The sequence below is a fragment of the Eupeodes corollae genome, chromosome 2, assembly GCF_945859685.1.
Source record: "Eupeodes corollae chromosome 2, idEupCoro1.1, whole genome shotgun sequence".
Classification (NCBI taxonomy): domain Eukaryota; kingdom Metazoa; phylum Arthropoda; class Insecta; order Diptera; family Syrphidae; genus Eupeodes; species Eupeodes corollae.
Genome location: NC_079148.1, coordinates 46,296,197 through 46,316,279, shown reverse-complemented (window position 1 = coordinate 46,316,279; position 20,083 = coordinate 46,296,197). Strand labels below are relative to the sequence as shown.

Genomic DNA, 20,083 nt, shown 5'->3' with positions numbered 1-20,083 from the left:
TGGCCTCTAGGTACTTTGTTTTAAATATAAAATAAGTTCAACATGTAATTATATGTATTATATGTATTATATATATAATATGTAGTACCCGTGGCATGATGGTTAGTGCGTTGGACTGTCATGCAAGGGGTCTTGGGTTCAATCCCTGCCTGTGCCACCTTAATTTAAAAAAAAAATAATTTTCGCGGGTACTGCCTCTTGCGAGGAATTGACAAATCCTTCAAGAGTAATTCTTGTCATGAAAAAGTGCTTTCTCAAACTAGCCGTTCGGATTCGGCATAAAATTGTAGGTCCCCTCCATTCCTGACAACATTACTCGCACACAGGAATGGTTGAGAGTTGTAAGTCACTAGGCCCTGGTTCACAACGGACTGTTGCGCCACCCCATTTGATTTGAATTCAATATGTAATTAAATGCAAACTTATCTAAAGCACATCAAAATGATCACAAAATTATGAAATGCTCAAAAACTCTTCATAAAATAAAAGAGGAATAATTTCATGATCCGTTCTAATTTTTATCTCAATCTAGTAAAGCTCGTAAGTCTGGTGCTTTTCGATGTTGTTTAAAATTGTTATGTCACGTCGTGTACTTAGTGTAAACAAATTTAAAGAAGAATAATTTTAAAAGAGATCTTGAAAAATTCTACTACGCTGTCTCCAATGACGTTCTTCTCATAGTCATGAAAAGGTATTTTTCGATGCTGGGAGAAACACTAAGAAAACTCTTTTATTTTTCCAACTCTTGTGGTTTGCTTTAGATAATCCTAAAGATTTACACATCATTTACACACTTCAGCAACAAATTTCAAGTGCAAAGTATGGTATTGCTCTACCACAATAATTTTAAGGAATACAAAATTCTGTTAGTTTTTTTCGGCCGCTCCGTTTAAGTGACGGAAGAAAGTTTGAAAGATCTCAGACAAAAAACATGGGCCAATAAATTCATTTTTCCTTGCAGCGTGCCTGGTCAAGATCGAGAACTCTTTCAATAAGTTTTGTTGGTGCAGCCACAAGTCCAAATGAACCTCGAGGTTCTACAACACAGGTAAATATCGTGATCAGATCAGACAGGCAGCTAGAGCTTCTAACTTTATGTTGTCTTGTAAAGTGTTAACAATGTAATAATTACCTAACATAATTAAACTCATAAACAATATTGTATATTTTCTAAGATTCCTGAAGAACTGATGTTAGACTATGCTGAAATTACTTCTATTCCGCCGCTCCCACTTTGGGTTCTGTTGTCTGCAGACAAAGAAGGCTCTGGTCAGGGCAAACAACAAAAGGAAGAGGTAAAAGACTACGATGAACTCTTCGATATGGACGCAGAAGAAGACAATCTTGATGATCTACTTGACGATGAATCTGAGCCACGTCGCAACGATCGCAGACCTTCCATACCGGAAAAAACAGGTGTTGCTCACTTCGGACCTCGTCAAGGACAACTCTTGTCTAGATTGCTTACACACACACATCTCCCTGGTCTGTCGTCGCTGGATCAGATGCATTTGCTTGCATTGGCCGATACCGTTGCCACATGTAACACAGACTTCTCCGAAAAATTCGCTATCGACGCAGCAAAGACTGCTATTGCCAAGGAGAATTCCCACAATGTCGACGAAACCGGACATAACATATCGACAGAGTCTCTCGATGATTGTGCTCTCCGATTTTTGCTCGCCATGAAGCACTTTTCCTACTTAATGAGATGCCTTCCATTGAATCAGCGCTCACATTTCCAAAAACAAGGTGTAGGTACTTCAAATATTGTGTGGGCTTTCCACTCAGAGGGCGAAGAGGAATTACTCAACTTGATTCCATCGTACACAAAAGGAGAACTCAAATGGTCAACTCTTAAGGAATTGGGTGTTGGATATTGGTTGAAAAACGTTACCGTTCTAAAACAGTGTATTGAAAAGCTGGCCAAATCGGCATATCAATCAAAACATGATCCCTTGGATGCAGCTTTATACTACTTGGCCATGAAGAAAAAGTCAATAGTCTGGGGTCTGTTTCGGTCGCAACGAGATGAAAAAATGACATCATTCTTCCAAAACAATTTCAGTGATGATCGTTGGCGCAAAGCTGCTCTCAAAAACGCATTTGTGTTGCTAGGCAAGCAGCGTTTTGAACATGCAGTAGCGTTTTTCTTGTTGGCAAATTCATTGCATGATGCAATTGAAGTTTGCTTGAATAAATTGGAAGATTTCCAGTTGGCACTTGTTTTAACCCGCCTCTACGAAGGTGAACTGGATGCTAATACTCCATCTACGTACAAAAAATTGATCAACGAGCATCTTTTGGGTATCGAAGCCGATGGCAGCAGCGGCCAAGATGTAAGCAAAGCTCATCCAGATCCATTTTTACGTTCAATCGGATTTTGGATTCTCAAGAACTATTCTGCAAGTCTTAGTACTCTCCTCCTGAATAACGTTGGACAAAACCATCCTGCTTATAAAGATGATGATAGTCTGAAAAATGAAAACTCACAGTCCACCAATCCTAATGTGTTTAACTTTTACATTTACCTCCGAACTCATCCACTTCTCATCCGACAGCACATCGCGTCAACAGCACAGGAAAAGAAGCTAACTCAAGTTATTCTTTCCGGATTCAGCTATACTGGAGATATGGGAAGTGCAGGAGTGAGTGATAAACAGTTGCAGCTAGAGGACAGTATCACCCCCTTAGAACGGCAGCTATATTTTACTACTGCTCATGCTCACTTTAAGGCTGGTTGCCCTGCCCTGGCTCTTGAGGTTTTAAATAAGCTACCAACGAAAGTAATAGACACTGCAGCTAATAGTGAAGTTGCTACTCCGGCCGAAAATGCAGAAGACCACTTGATCAACACTGGAATTATAGACTGGGGTAAACCTGCAGCTCAACAAGCGCCAGCTGCTTCAGACATTTTTGGCGGTTCATCTGCAGATTTCGATTGGGGAGCTCCAGTGCCAGTTGCCGAAGATGAAGGATTTAAAATCGACTGGGGTGATGAAGAAACGAATGTTGATGACGATGAAGACGAAGAAAACCGAAAAACACCAACACCCCCAATTAAAAACAATGAATCAACGGACAAGCAAAGTAATCAAGAAGAAAAGCCGCACGAAAAATTGGACATAATGGCACAGCAGCTTAAATTTGTTGCATGCTTGAAAATTCTCATGGAGGAACTATCAACGCTAGCAACGGGCTTTGAAGTAGATGGTGGCCAACTCCGATACCAATTGTATATTTGGTTAGAACGAGAAGTGGATGCATTGAAACAGCTTTGTAATTATTGCAATGCGGAAAATGATGCCTTAGAAAATAATCAAACAATCGAAATGACTCAGGTGAGTGAATAATATTTATTATATATTCACAATCAATTCCTTATCTATGAATTATTTTTTTATGTTCGATTTACAGACAGATAAAGACAATAATATCACCTCACAAAAATCAACTGATAAACCAACTTTACATGAAATTTTAATGCAAGAAAAACAAGACTTTGAAGCTAAAGTAAAGAGAGCAGCAAGGCGCAAGAGATGGCTCAAAGGTTTGTGGATGAACATTTTTTATTCTATTATTTGATTAATTCAATATATCCAATTTCTTAAACCAATATTTATTTCAAACAAATATTTATTTATAAAGTATTAATTGGAATTTAACGTTTTTTCTATAGCTAATGAAACTCTCCTTCGTACTCTATTGAGTTACTGTTCTCTTCATGGAGCCAGTGGTGGTGGTTTGGCTTCAGTTCGAATGGAATTGGTGCTACTACTTCAGGAATTACAACAGGAGAAAACACAACAGCAGCTGTTGAGTCCCCTACCTTTCCCAACAACCCTTCCTCTTTTGAGTGCATGTGTTGCTGGTAATAAGACTGTTATAGCCGATCCAATTAAATACTTGCAAGTAAGAATTATAAACCAAAATCTCTTAAGTACAAAAATACTAATTTAAAAAAAATTGTTTAATAGTCCCACACTCAGGATATGCTTCAGACCGTCGTAGATGTTCGTTCTCCATTTATTGGCGTCAAGGAAAACACCTACTCTGAGATATTTGTACTCCGTGATTTGGCCATTGCTCTGTCATCGTGTATATACCAATCACTTTGTGATTCAGAAAGTTTTGTAGTGAGCCAATCTTTAGTTTCAAATGGGTATCAAAGTCCAGGTATTGAGAATATTGCCAAGCTTAACGCATCCTGCCAGTGCTCTCATTTAATGGTCAATGCAAATATTTACCAACGCAAGCGAAAATATTCAACTGACGAACCAGCTCCCGTATGTACGTTACCATCTAAATGGCCTGGTGTTACCAATTTAAGAGCACTTTTGGCTCGAGAAAAAGATGAAGACATACCAAGACTGACTGTACTTCTGCTTGAGGCTTTTGTTGCCACTTATATGTCTCTTATGGTGTATGCTTTAGCATCATGTGATTGTCACATTCTATACCGATTGATTGGTCAGAAATTTACCAATTCTACATGGTCGTCACTTTTCGGTGGAGGCATAAAGAAACTTCTACGCAAGGCAACGTCACAAAGTCATCTCACTCAAAGTTTCCAATCACAAAGCTCTCAAGATATACCAGATGATAGTAGTGTTTGGAATACCGTAACATCTATTACCAAGCAGCGGGTTAAACTTAATATGAAACTTCTTGGCACGTTCAGTAATCCTATTAACAGTTCGGTTATGAAAGAGGATAAGCCAACTTATAGGGAACAATTTGTTTCCCCAGAAATGTCAATGGTGTCGTATTTCTTAATAAAACCATCCCATTTGGGTAAGTAATTTTTTTTTGAAAGTTCAAAACAACGTGTATTAATTTAACACTTTTTATTAAAAGAATCGAATGAAGAGGAATATGATACTGACGATTCGTACGCATCAGATGAGGAGGAAGACCCAGACGATGAGGAAGTATTCGGCGATGCACTAAGTACAAATCCAACCACATTGAGTAAACCTAGAAAAGATAATACGGAGCATTCAAATCCGATGTCATACTCGTGGAATATTATGCGATTAGCTATAATTAAGCTGACGTCATTGAAACTGCAAGAACTGATTAATATTGCTGGAATCGAAAACCAAGGTGGCTAAACATAGTTTTTTAATTAAAAAAAATAATGTTATACCAAACATTATTTCAAACTGAATATAATTATAAAATATTTTGTATACTCTTTAGAACTACCTGTAGCAAGTCCACTTTCCCATGAAGTATTACGTAACCTTAATCATTGGCAAGAAATTGTAACAGAAGAACTGTTGGCTAAAGGACCTGCACCTGCGGATTTTATTCCTGGTATGATCTGTTCAAAAACACATTCTCACTGATTATAACATTTTATTATTATTTACTATTTCAAGGTTGCTTTGTTGAAAATGAAGCAAAGGGTCCTGCTATCCACAAGTACAGATCGTTACTTGAAAAACACAATACACCATTCCTGTCCAGTTCTTCAGCAGGACCAGCTAGACGCCTGTGGAACTATCTTGTACGTCAGGAACATGTACAAGATATATTTATAAGAGCAGTATTTGGCAAAAAACGATCAAAGGATTGGGAGGGAACTTCGAACACTTGTTCAAGGCATGATTCAAATGGCGGACATGATGTAGACTCGAGTAAGTATTGAAAATTATGCAAATGTTTCACTTTACTTACATACATTCATGTCTATGTTTTTTTTTTGTTTCCTCTAAAGATAGCGAACATTTAGGTTTACAACATGAACCCATTAGAATCATACACAAAGACCAGGAATCAATTTCGGCGTTTTGCATTAACAATGCTTCACCGGGTCTTATGGCTATAGCCACGCCTCGTGAAGTACAAGAAATGGATATTTCCTTGCTTCTTGAATCACCCAACTGGTGTGAGGATGAATGTGAATATGATTTACTAAATTTGTCCAAGGACGTTGACTCACTTCCAGCAACAGGATTTTTGGTTATTCAAGCCGCAGCGGACAAGTATGAAAACGAAAACTATTTTTTTCATAAATTTCTTTAAAATATCTTTGTTCTTTTTTTTAAAAGAAATGCGGTAAATGCAACTCCGAATATTCAAAACTATGGATCTTCGTCAAGCTATCAACCGACAATTGGCAGCCAATCAGGCCGTGGAACATCGGTGGTAAGTAAATTTATTAATTATGTAAAATATCTCCTATTGCTATTGAGTATACTTAAATTGTATGTAAACTCCATGCAAATCAGTTTCCACATATTCTCAAGTGCGATTTGGTGTAACATACATTTTTTTTTAAATCAACAAGCTGTTAATAATAATTTATTGTGAAAACACTTTCAAGCAATATCTATACACTTAATATGTATTTCCATTTTGTATATAATGTAAATGAAAAATGTGTTTTTATTTTTACAAATCATATAATAGAACCAATAAGGCAATAAAAAGCAATAAAGTAGGGGAATGAAATTGTATTATCCAAACTTTAAGGATTAAAGAAATCAAGGAATGTTAGGATTTTTAAATAGTAAAACTTTTCTTAAATGTTTCTACGTACTCGCAAACAATGAATTAATTAGAAAATTCTAAATTTTAGTTTGTATAATATAAATTGCATTTCATTTCTGAACTGAATTTTGCTTGTGCTGATTTAACATTTATTCGACACATCGATAAAATATATAAATATCATATTGTAACCGTGAAAAAAATATATTTCAGAAACGAAAAATAAAAATTTACTACGGATCCTTGAAACTATTTATATCTAAAGTCAGCATTGGATATTATTAACAGTATCTTATTTGCAACCTGACGACAAATTTGATATCTTTTAAGTAATGCAAAACAAATTCAATATTTTCGGATGAGGGTTGCAATGCCATGCTTAATGGTTTTGTGTCCTTTCAGAATCAAAACATAAATATTGTAAAGAGACCACCGGATTGCAAAATAAACATACATTTATAAGTTCGTTCAGTTCGGAGTACGATTTTTATTATTTTAATATCGTACTAAAAAAGTATCAAGTAAAATTTGTCTGCAAGTTATTAAAGACTTAAATTCGAATCTCAGAGTTTCTTCATCTCGTAGAGTTCTCAAACTATTAAAACGTATACCATCTATAGTTTTTTATTCAATTGATTTTGCCAAACTACAACTGCAATTTATTGCATTGTGCAAGACCCATGCCATACACTCAAGCTTAATTAATCCATTTTTGTATATTTTTCTGATCAAATACTAATAATAAGCTCATAACCCTAAATTTAAAGATACCGTACGGTTTATATAATCGTAAGCATTTGTCGAAGAATTTTTTATTCATTCCCTTTAATAGTGACATTTAAGGGGGTATTCTGGTCTAGAGACATGAATTTTAGGTAATTTTTGAAGTGCTGTAGAAAAAAGCAAGCAACAATTTTACCATCAATTTTTGTTTACATTATTTATTCACATTAGAAGCTTATTTTCAATATTATCGCAAAATCACCGCTACAACTAACTTGTACGAAAGATTTAAGTTTTCAATTTTCTCATTGGTCAATTTATAAGAAAAATTATATAACGTACTTACTACTTATTTTATTATTAAATTTGGCACACGCTGCTTATTGCTATTTCACCTACCGACTGGAGTTGAAATATTCAAGATTACTTTTGATGGATATTTGAGCAAATAAAAGAAGAATAGGCACCAAATATTTAGGACTAGGTCTACGAAAAATCACATCAGTCAAGTACTGTCCAGTATGTTTTGAAAAGTTCTGCACTTTTCCTCTAAAACATTTGACGTGGAACTGCTTGAATGTCTTGGGTTATTGTCTCAATTAGGGCTTCGAGTGTACGTGATATTTTGTATGTATAATCATGCTTTGAGGTAGCCCCATAAAAAGTATCCGGTGACCAAGGGGGCCATTTCACGAAAAAAGTACGGACCAATAATGAAATTTCGACTACTGCCGCATCAAACAGTGACCTTGAGATTGTAGAGAGTTCGTTCATAAATCTCTTGTGGGTTTTCACAGGGTCAATTTTAAAAGTTGTGTTTATTAACCACTCCTGATAAATGAAAGTGGGCTTCGTCGCTCATTATCAAAAAAGTATCATCCTTTAAGATTTACAACATTGCTTCCGCAAACCTTGGACAATCATCATCTTGTATAGATAAAAATTTAAATCAAAGAGCAAAATTCACCAAACGGATCGACAAGGACTGGCTTCAACTAAATGACGTACTCTTTCATTATTTTCTGGAGTCCTTACCGTTCGATCACCTTGTCGCATAGTTTCAGGTCTCAAGAAATCTATTCACACACTTCATAATTGTATCAAATTTTGAGACACGACTGTGGCGGCCAATATTAAAATGATTCCGGAATCAGCTGTCTGTGTTTCAATGACCGAACGTCCTGTTTCAATGAACGTGTTGTAAACAAACACACGGTGTTCAATTGACCACCGCTACATGGTTACTGAAAAAACATCTCGCAACGAGTGCACACTGGACAAATAATCACAATTATTCATTTCATTCACTAAATCTAATTGAATAGAGTTACATTTTCTTGAATTTAAGCGAATTATTCTACAACGTTAATGCTATTCTCCATTCCATTGGCCATTGGTATAAAATTTAATTTATTTTAAGGTCTCTTGAGTATTCAATTAATTGTAGTTCTTATTACAATACTTGGTTACATATTCTACCTAAGTCCTATGGTTTCCAGATTTGTGTCTATACAACAGATGAGAAATCAGGGCTAAGCTTTCCAACGATATAAGTTTTTCTTAATATTGGGCAACATTCTCCTTTGTGTTACTAAATATTTCTGTCGAACAAACAACTGTTGTGTGTTTAATTTTTAAACTTTGTTACTCCGATTCATTCAATTAAAAAACGTCTCCCTTTTTGATTATTTTGTTGTACTTGCCAAAAACTCCTATATTGGTCCAGTTGTGTGAAGACCCTCAACCAATAAATTATAATTATTCACTTGCTTTGAATTTTATTGCGTTTAAACAGGTTTTCGTTCAAATCATATTTTAACTCATAATTTATTTCTTAAAAACAACGAAACTTTTCATTGGTGTAATGTTATGCTTGACTTGAAAACCAAATAAAATTTTACAGGGCTAAGATTTTTCATTTAAAAATTCTGAATGTAGCAGTTTTCAAATAATTTGATCATGGTTTTAAAAGATATTAAAATATTAACGATTTCTTTGTTTAACAAATCTACGATAATAAGGTCCTTTAAGGATTTTGGTTCAATAAAAAGTATTGCCAACAAGTACCAAAGCGTGTAGTATATATAAATTTAAAATTTATTGGTTTCCATTTAAATGTTCTTAAGCCTCTTTAATATATATATATTTTTTGTGAAACAAATATTACAATAAAATAAAAAATCAATCTATATCAACTGCCATCATGCACTAAACTTACATCATTTTTATCTAACACACACTTAAAATGTTTTCAAAATATGCTTTTGTTTTTCCTGTCTTTTGTTGTACGCTGCAGATAAAAGGAGCCAATTTTCCAGGTTGTCACGATCCATGGTATTGCAAAATGGTTTTAGAACATTCTAAACACTTGCTAAAACCGGTACAGTTTCCTTTCAATAAATCAACAATGAACGTTTTAATTTTTTTTGTTCCTCTTTATCCTTTTTATAAATATTTGTGTGCTGTTTTTTATAAAAAAAAATATTTTTTATAAATATTATATTGTAGTAGAAAGATTAAAATTTGCTTTAGTTTTTCGTTGATTATGTGGAGTTCTTTATAAATGTATATTATAAAATACTTAGGTTTTTTTGTAATGAAAATCAAAAATGTTGCATTATTGTGCTGGACTTATGCACAAAGTTTGTTGTCCATGCATGTCATGGGTGTTGAGTTGCAATAAAAACAATTCTAAATTCAATTTTTAAACTATCCACAGGTTATGAAACATAAAGTAGATAACGTTAAGCGAATGAGTTCGCATCCTTTGATGCCATTGTATCTTACTGGAGGGCAAGACGGATCGGTTCAGTTGTGGGAGTGGAGTCATCAACAAGTTGTTTGCACACCCAGACCACCTGGTACATTTGCCAAGGTTACACGATGTAGATTTTCACAACAGGGTAATAAATTCGGTATTGGTGATGGTGATGGAAACCTTAGTTTGTGGCAAGCTGGTATTGCCGCGCAGAGTAATCGTTCATTTTTCGTAAGTATTTTGTGTTAAACTTTTTGTTTGTTATTTTTCAATTAAAAATAATAATAATTTTAATTTCAGACCCAACAATGCCATAGCAAGCTTCTTGCTGATTTTGTTTTCTTGGGGTCTTGTAGTTTAGTGGCTTCAGGTTAAATTAAAAAAAAAATACTGTACATAAGATGCATTTAATAAATAATTTTTCTTATAGCCGGTCATAGTTCGGAGAACAAAAATGTTGGTATATGGGATACATTGCTTCCACAGAAAAAGTCACTGGTGTCATGTAAGTATCACCTATTAATAAATCCATTTGTCTTGAAATTCAATAGTTAAAAATATTAGTTGCTAATCTTTGTAACAAAAATACAATTCGACAAGGTAGTATAAAATGTTTTCGCTTTTTAAAAATTATGGTGAACAAAATTGATGCATAAAAGTTCTTCCAAGTTTTAGAATAATACAATTTGTATTCAATTTCAATTTGTCAAGATCTCTAAAAGAACTATAAAATTAGGTGGCGCAACGGTCCATTGAGAACTACGGCCTAGTGGTTTTCAACTCTCAACTATTCCCGTGGTCAAGAATTACTCTTGAAAGATTCGTCAATTTCTCGTAAGAGACAGTACCCATGAAAAAAAAAGGGATTGAACCCAACACCTCTGGCATGACAGTCCTACGCACTAACCTTCACGCCACGGGCAAAGGAAAATGGAAGACATCATTCACCAAATTATTTATCTTAAAGTTAAAGCCCTTGATTTTCAACATTTTTATTTCCCATCCCATATCATACCTAGAGAACTGCCAATATGGAGTTCTCTATTTTCTCAATCTTTAAACACCCAGTTTTTTAAACTCGAAAGTTCCCCAAGTTAGCCTTCTTGGCCCTTGGTCAGTATTTACAATGGTTAGGTTAGGTTAGGTTAGGTTATAGTGGCTGTCCAAGATGGAAACGGACACACTTAGGCCAGTTTAATGGCCCATTGTTATACCACATGAATCTTGAGGCTTCCTCCTAAGCTCAATGGAACCAGCGAAACTTGAGAAACTGATTATACCAATATGATTTAGATCGTTAAAGAAGAATTCTCCTAGGTAATTCTTGGGTTTTCGAGCTAGAGCAGGGCATGTGCAGAGAAGATGAAGAACCGTTTCTTCCTCTTCCTCGTCCATACAGCTTCTGCAAAAGTCATTAGAGAATACGCCTAGTCTCGTGGCGTGCTTTCCTATGAGACAGTGTCCGGTTATGACAACTATTATCGAGCTTATATGCGATCTGCTTAGAGAGAGCAAGCACCTTGAACGTTTTAAATCCAGTGTTGGCCAGATGTTTTTTGTGACTTGACACGTGGTGATGTTCTTCCACCTGGTGCCTGCTCTCCTCACCGCGTCTTGCATTAGCAGCAGTTTACAAGTAGCGATTGGTATGCCAGTACTTGCCAAACGTGGTAGGATGGGCTGTACTGTACCGTTCCTGGCGAGTTCATCTGCCTTACGGTTACCTGGAATGTCTCTATGGCCCAGCACCCAGCAAAAGTGAATATTAAACTGTTGCGCCATCTCCATTAGAGATGATCGACAGTTATGAACTGTTATAGAGTTTGTAGATACAGAGTCCAGAGATTTGATAGCGACCTGGCTATCAGGGAAAATACGGATATCAGATGTTGATATCACGTTTTCTTTGAGCCAAGACAAGACTTCTTTTATCGCCAAAAGTTCCGCCTGGAACACGCTACAATGATTGGGAAGGCGGAATGAGAGACTTAATTTCAGTCGTTCATAGTACACACCTCCACCAACCCCTTCTTTTATTTTTGACCCATTAAACTATTTACAATAATAACATGAAAATTACAATGGTTATTTCCACTTCTCTCTGATTCTATCTTACTCCAACAAGATCTTGACTCATTTCAGACTTAGTGCAACAAAAATATGTTAAAACGTCATTTTGCCAAATTTTAATTTCTTTCGAAAGCGGTTACATCTTCTCTCACGAACTTATCATCTCTACGATGTTGCCATTCAATATGTCAGTTGTACATTGGCCTTAAAAATTCTCAAACTTCTATGTCACTAAATCCCTATACACCAAATTCGTTAGACCCCTACTTGAATATGCCAGCTAAATCTGATCTTCCCATCAGAACTCTCATTCTTAAGGAAGCGAAGCTCAGTAATGCAGATTTATCCGAATTTGTATTGAGTAGTCTTCCTTGGTCTGAAAATCTAATCTTATGAAGAAAACTCTTTATAAATGTCGGAATTTCTCAGACATGCCTTACTTGATCTAGCTTTAAAAAAATCAATACAATTTTGTCATTGCCTTTTAAAATATTATAGATCTTTTGCCGGACCCTGTATTTACCATTTGTTGTAGGAAAGATTTCAATAAGTCAGATAGCCACTAGTCCATACAAATGACGTTTTTAAAGATTGCTGCGTATAGCTAACAACGCACAAAAAACTTCTGATTTTCATATCAGCATTCCTCTCTAAAAAACACTGTCTACAAAATCGCTTTAAACTCCCAAATTCTTTGTTTAACCGCACATCGAAAATGCTTTATCCAACTCTGTTTTTCCCTTCATATAGATATTCAAAACTTAAAGACCAATGTGCATCGGTGTTTCCTCTTTTATCCTTTCCCCATTTTCCTAAAGCTCGCACTGTGTTTAAGCGTTAAATATTAATAACCCCTTGGGTGCCAGTTAATTATAAAAAAAATAGTTTAAGATCTGTAGATGGACTTTTGGGTCCAAGCTTGCATATAAAGTAAAATTAAAAAAGGACACGATATAGATGTTTTGTTTTGTTAATTAAATTAAGTGCATCCAACATTCCATTATATAAATATTAAAAAAAACATGGTTTTCTTTTAGCGTTTACTTGCCACGATCAAGGAGCATCTAGTTTAATCTATGCACCTCAGCATCAAGTACTCATTTCCTCTGGCAAAAAGGGAGACGTTTGTATATTTGATGTTCGTCAAAGAACATTGAGACACAGATTCCAGGTTAGTTTTTTATGGTTGCCAAAAAAAAAGTTCTATTTAAATAAAATCAATAACTTTTAGGCCCATGAGAGTGCAATCAAATGTATGGCAATGGATCCTCACGAAGAACTTTTTGTAACCGGATCAGCGGAAGGTGATATTAAGGTACAGAGAATATTATTATTTTGTTTACATATATGTACATATTTAAATACTTATGTGTTGTTTAATATTTTTTTTTAAATTAATTTATAGATTTGGAGTTTAACTCATCATGCGCTGCTATATGCTTTTACTGGGGAACATGCTAAAAGTAGTTTCTTCAAACACATTGGCCAAGGTGTTAGTCAACTGCAGTTAGACTCGCAGGGTCGTTTATTTTCGTGCGGCTCAGATGGTTCTATGAAAGTGAGACAACTTTCTGACAGGGATAATATTGTGCAGTCATTATACTAACAACAGGGTAAGAAATTTTGAATGCTGCACAAAATGCAAAAGTCTATTTTTAGAGACTTCTTCAATTAAAGATTAAAGTATAGTGAGCAAAAATAGTGAATAAAATTTTGAATCCGGCTGAAGTTGAAATTGCTTTCAAGATATCCCAGTAACTTTAATTCTAATTTGACAAAGTAGAACTTTTTTTTTCTTATCAAAAAACAATTTAAATGCATAACGACAATAATAGTAAAAATACAAATCAATCATAGGACCTCCATGATCGTTCAAAAATATGAACTCTCATTAAATAATTTCAATTCTATTACAACCTTCAAGGAGGTAAACTTATCTTCTTAACATCCTACTGAAATATTACCTTACATAGTTATACATTTATTTATTTAACTTGGTTTCATTCTGTTTATCTTTATTATTATTTTAAATATGAAAACAACATCTATTTTCATTTATTTCAGTCCTACTATAACTGCAACTATAAGTCTCGTCTCTTAAAAACTGTTTATCGCCCAGTATCCCAAACTACCACTCTCTTAAAGGGAAAACACTGAAAACGAATACCAAAGTTATTTACTAATAATTAAAAAAAAAATATATAAAAAAGAAAAGAAAAGTTGTTAATTTTGTCTGCATTAATATAAATATATATATAAATGTATTTACGTGTGAATTTTACTTGTATTTCGTACATATGTTTCCTAAAGAAAGAAAAAACGTTTGTCCTGTTTGAATTTGTTACTAAAAATATACACAATTTTCATAAAATAAAAAACAACAAAAATTATAATTATTCACCCTTTTCGAAATCAGTCATTTTAACCTTACCAAGTTTTATTACCTATTCTCCTCCTACATTTATTCATGTTTCCCAAATTAAAACAGAAAACAAAACAAAATAAAATAAAAAAAAAATTAAATAAAATATGAATCAATTCTTATGAAGTATTCAAGCTTAGGTAAAATAATAAATAAAATAATAATAATTATTGCATTATATAATACAACTTATTACTAGCATATATTAAATAATAATTTATCTAAATTAATGGCGAACAAATTTACTGTTGAAGTGCAATCAAATTTTGAAAAAAAAAAATTAAAAAAACTAAAGCAAACCAACTGAACCGTGAAGGAAAGACAATTATTTTGAGGAGGCACAGTATAACCAAATAAATCATAAAGAGTTGTTGTATTTATCAAAAGAATGATAGAAAATGGAAACAAATAAATAAAATACTTATGTATACATTAACTACTATTTACATTATTGCCTCGAACTAAGTTAAATTGCAAAATGAAAGAGATACAAAACAAAAAATAGATAATTATCGTGTAAAAGCGAATTGTTTAAATAATTAAAAATATAAAACAAATATGAATGGAGACTAGAGAAGTGTGTAGAGTGTCTTGACTGTTTGCTTAGATATTTGTTTTGGTACAAACGATCTTGTCCTCTTTTTTAGAAAACAAAGCGGTTTTAATTTTGTGTTCTAAGACGCCTTCAATGACAACAAAAATTATTTAAACACCAACTAACCACATCAGTTAACTATTCATTTTAACCTCGGGCTTTGAGTTTTGAAAATTGTTTTATAATAAAGACTTCGTCATACAAGATCAGATGTTGTTTAGTTAGTTAGATAAATAGATATTTAAACAAGAGACAATAAAAGAAAAACAAATCTGTCAATTAAAAATTGATTTACTTAACAGTTCGAAAGTCAATTATGTTAAGTTTCTTTTTTTTTTCAAATCAAACGAGACTTTACAACTTGAATTTTAAAATAGCATTCTGCATTCAGGATTGTGCTCCTACTTATGAAACTTCTGAAACTGCTGCTATCAACAAAGATCGTTAAATATTCTTCTATCTGCCACCCAAAGTAGATTGCATTTAAATGATATTAGACCTTAAAGGCAAGCAAATAATAGAAAACTATGTAGCTTCCTTAGAAACATTGAAGGTTAACTTTAATAGAATATCCAAGAAAGGATTTAATTGCGAAACTTAGCTCTTTGCAAATGGGTTTACTTAATCTTTTTTCACTTTTAATGCAATTATCTACGGAGTCGGAGTTTTTAAGGTTCTTAGTAAAAAGATTTTGTTATTAATATTTTGCAGTTATGCAAATAAAAACCTCACAAAAAATGATTCTTATTTGGACCAACATATATTCAACGTTTCATAGGGGACCAACAGTCAAGACACACTACAGTTAAATATATATATATATATATTTAAATAACAATATATAACCAGTAAAGTCAAATGATAAAGTATTATATTATATATATATATATATAAAATATATATATATTATTTTTATGGATTTGTATTATATAACAATTATTTTGTGTTTTATTATTTTTAATCATATTTTGATTTAAAGTTTTATGTTTGTTGAAGTAATTTAAAATATTTTGGTGTGTAATTTTTTTATCTGTTATATGTTCAATAGTAATTGTACTCTATATAAAACAAAAATAAATAAACTATGCATAGAATATTATTATTATGTTTTTTTTTGTTTATATATAATTATGTATTGTATTGATTTATGAATAGCATATGTATAACAGCAATTCAAAGTCCAATACCTTATTTAATGTTGTTTGCTTGCGACTAGAGTCAGAAAAGCACAGTCAGTATATGGTGGCATGTCTTTTACAAGTAAATACAAAATGAAAAGAAATGTGGTAAATTTAATCTCCCCGTAAAAGCAATAATTTTTTAAATTGACTTTGTTTTTTATTTTTGAACACAAGATATATCAACACAATAACGTATTATTTTTATGTATATAAAATTTAATATACGAAATTGAATTTTATATACCTAATTTTTTTCGCAATAATGCTTTGTTAGTTTTACGAATAAATTGTTTTATGTTTTCTTTTTTTTTCAATAATTTGTGTTTGTAAAGAGAAGAACATATTTCATTAATTATATTAAGCTGTTATTATGATTGTTAATAAAAATTTATTTAAACTCAATGGTAAAAGTGTTTAATTTATAAATAAACCACACGACCAAGTGATGCAAAATGATTCAAGTATATAAGAGTTTTAAGCATTGACAAATTTTGTATGGAAAATTCACATCAGTAGCAGTACCGTGTATAGTATGCCAGCACAGGAAATTAAATCTGGTATGAAGGTTCAGAGAACAGCTTGCGTGGGCACCACAGGAGCCATGGGTACTTGCCCAACGGACGCCTTAAACTTTATTTTGGATCTCCTACCAATTGACCTTTTTATTAAATTCATAGTTTCCTGTAGCGCTATTATGCTTAAGAAATCAAACAGCTGGTTGTTAAAACCTAATGGTCACAGCAACACAACGAAATTGATTCCCTCAAGCCATTAACTCGGCCACATCCTCATCTAAATTGGTCCAGCAATGTCGCGATGAGCTTGCGAGCCTGAATACTAACCTCGGTGTCACCTTGATCTGGGTTCCGGGCCATAGTGGTATAAAATGAACGGGCTGACGAGCTAGCCAGGCAAGGATCGGCCCTTCATAGCTCACTTGCGGAAATGGTTAACATTCCTCTTGGTGCTATGAAGGGTAAAATCTTTTCTATCTACCAAACTGAATCAAACCGAAGGTGGAGCATTTTACCCAACTGCATTATATCCAGGAAGATATGGCCCACCTATAATAAAACCCGTACAAACGATCTTCTATGCAGGCCAAGGCAAGACATAGCCAGGATTGTTGCGGTTTGTACCGGACATTGGCCTAAAGTAGTTCATGCGGAGAAGTTGGATATCTCCTACATCACCTTTTGCCGTAGTTGTAGTGACCAAAGAGAAAGTTAAACGATAATCCATTTCCTCTGCAAATGTCCTGCTTTGGCAAACACTAGAATGAAATACTTTGGAAAAGCATTCTTTCACGAACTTGATGAGCTATCTGAGACAAAGATTAGAGACCTTATCTTTTTTTCAATGCGACAAAATGGCTCTAACATAATCGCTTTAAACCTTCTCTATAAATCTTTTCCTTTCTATCACAGATCACGAGTTTTTGGTATCAAAACGGCGCACTATAGCGCAAATTGGATCTCAGGCTAGGTTGCTTTGAGATCGCCATTTCTACCTACCTACCCAATGCAGAAAGAACGATAGACCGGTCTACAAAATAAAAGTAGCATTTGGGTCAAATGTTTTTATATTTTCCGACCTTATTAAATTTTTATATTTCCCGATCCTTGTGGCGTTTTGCACCAAACCCCTTATATTGTGCTTTGATTAAATCTGTTGTTTACAAAATTATCAAATAGTTTAAGAAATATCAAATTCGGAGATGTTGCGAGTTGTTTGACAGAGTAACATGAAGGTGAAGTGTTTCTCAGTCAAAGACCGTCGAAAGTTGTGAATTGAATGTGAGTAGTTTGACCAAATAACATGAAGGTAAAGTGTTTCTCAGTCAAAGACCGTCGAAAGTTATGACTTGAATACAGGAGATGTTGGAGAGCGGAATTCTGTTTTCATCCTAGAGAACTGGGTTGAATTGCAATGCCATTTCTACAAATGTTTCTATTACTGTTAATAAATTTTAATCGGTATTCAGCTAGGTTCCCAAATGGAATGAAATGAAATCGAAATCTAAATTGAAAATCAAGTGAAATAGTTTTTTTCTATCATTCGATCGATTTCATAACTTCGAATATTTTTCGAAATTACTTTAAGTGAAATTAAAGGAGCTGAAAAATCCGTCAATAAATAATTCGGTTGACTGTCATATTTTTTATTATTTGCTATGTTTTTTTTTGTTCTGCGCTTTCCAATAAATTAAATATAAAACATTGTTTTTTTTTATTCGATAGTTTTTGAATGTGTATTTAATGTTTTTGAAATTCTTGTAATTGTAAAGACATTTAGAGAAGAGTGTATTACATAAAAAAGCTAAGGTTTTATAACTTTAAATGGAACTGTTACTGTTTTAAAACAATGTCCTCTTGTTGAATTCAATTTATGTACATTAAATTAATCTCATCGAATTCATATCACTTGAAAATTCCAAAAATCGAAATGTGGATCACAGAAATTCACTTTGTTATGGGTTTAAAATCGAGTTCAATTTTTTTCCAATGAAAATTAAATGTTGATATTCAGCCCTATCGAGGTAACCGTCGGAGCCTAACTTTCTCCGCAACGCATCCCTTTTCGGAGATTGAATTCCGGTTTGACGTAGCTGTTATCGGAAGAAATTTGACAGACACGAGACGACGCAATCCGATGGATATAAATTTGATGTGCAAATTAACCGATATATCAAAAATGCGATATATTTTCGAAAATATTTTATAAAATAAAGACGCTTAGTTTCAAACCACGAAAACGTTGTGGCACAACGTAATTTATTGCTTATAAAAAGTAATTTTTTCAATTATAATGCGCTAGCATTTTTAAGATATGTAATTAGATGCAACGATTTTTAAGTCAAAACTATCGAATAAAATCCCCTCCCTATTTCAAACCTATGTTTTTGTTTCCATTTGAAGTGTCAAAGGAAAAGAATAAATTGAAAAAAAAACTGTTGAAACATAAGTTTCATTTATTTATTTGACTTTACACAAGCAATAATAGTAAGAAATGGATAGTGTTGGTTTATTTTTGGACGCTGAATCCAATGAGCTAAGAACGCAAAATAAAGAAAATAGAAGAACATTGCGAAATGAAAGCAATATACGTTGAACTATCTGACGCGGCGTAAGTAAACTTATCCTCTAATCTGAATAAAAATGAGTTTGATTTAGTTTTGGAGCAGATTCAACACAAATACAAAACAAGTCTGATTGTGTCACTCCGGAACATAGATTAGCAGCTTGCATCAGATTTTTTGCCGAGGGAAACTACCAACATGGTATAAATAAAAGATTTTTTACTTATGTACATAACTATTTAAAAAAAAACACTTTCCGCAACAAGAACTTGTCGGAGGGCTTCGGAAAATTGTGTTTGTATCTGTCAAGAATAAAACCAAACAATCGCAAAGCATCGCATGCAAATTGCATGCGTTGAATTTTGTCGGAGAGAATGTCCGATCAGCTGATCAGACAACTATCTTGAAGGAAAATGTCTCGGAGGAAATCGGAGAGAATTCTGCTCCGACGCGACGGTTAAGCCTAGTACATACTTCCTCGCGAAGTGAACGTTCGCCAGTGGAGAAAGTGAACTTTTGACATTGCTCACTGGTACACACTTGTGAGTACACGTTGTGAACATGAACAAACCAAATGTCAAAGCTTCACCAACAGTTCCCGTACATTTTGCACGTGAATTGCCCGTGAACGAAAACTCTCCACTTTGTTCTCCACTCAGCTTCACGAGCAAGTTCACGGGTGAACCAAAAACTGAAATTTGTATGGGTTCACGAGATGGTTCACAAGTATGTACTAGGCTTTACCTCGGTATGGCCG

At 33.7% G+C, this 20,083-nt stretch overlaps 1 protein-coding gene across 3 annotated transcripts in view; it reads left to right on the top strand.

The window, feature by feature from the left end:
- Positions 1-16,649, top strand: part of LOC129948071 (dmX-like protein 2) — a 28,349-nt gene extending 11,700 nt beyond the window's left edge. The window contains exons 7-24 of one of the 3 annotated variants that reach the window (XM_056058889.1): positions 962-1,048; positions 1,176-3,341; positions 3,418-3,550; positions 3,680-3,912; positions 3,978-4,794; positions 4,858-5,106; positions 5,203-5,319; positions 5,385-5,642; positions 5,723-5,990; positions 6,057-6,153; positions 9,518-9,601; positions 9,941-10,210; positions 10,280-10,349; positions 10,410-10,484; positions 13,087-13,220; positions 13,281-13,364; positions 13,455-13,662; positions 14,114-16,649. In XM_056058889.1, coding sequence (XP_055914864.1) covers positions 962-1,048; positions 1,176-3,341; positions 3,418-3,550; positions 3,680-3,912; positions 3,978-4,794; positions 4,858-5,106; positions 5,203-5,319; positions 5,385-5,642; positions 5,723-5,990; positions 6,057-6,153; positions 9,518-9,601; positions 9,941-10,210; positions 10,280-10,349; positions 10,410-10,484; positions 13,087-13,220; positions 13,281-13,364; positions 13,455-13,655 — 5,343 coding nt within the window. In that variant the 3' untranslated portion in view covers positions 13,656-13,662; positions 14,114-16,649. The remainder of the gene's footprint in view (positions 1-961; positions 1,049-1,175; positions 3,342-3,417; positions 3,551-3,679; positions 3,913-3,977; positions 4,795-4,857; positions 5,107-5,202; positions 5,320-5,384; positions 5,643-5,722; positions 5,991-6,056; positions 6,154-9,517; positions 9,602-9,940; positions 10,211-10,279; positions 10,350-10,409; positions 10,485-13,086; positions 13,221-13,280; positions 13,365-13,454; positions 13,663-14,113) is intronic. The other 2 variants (XM_056058891.1, XM_056058890.1) reach the window with 2 other exon arrangements.
- The last annotated feature ends 3,434 nt before the right edge of the window (positions 16,650-20,083 follow it).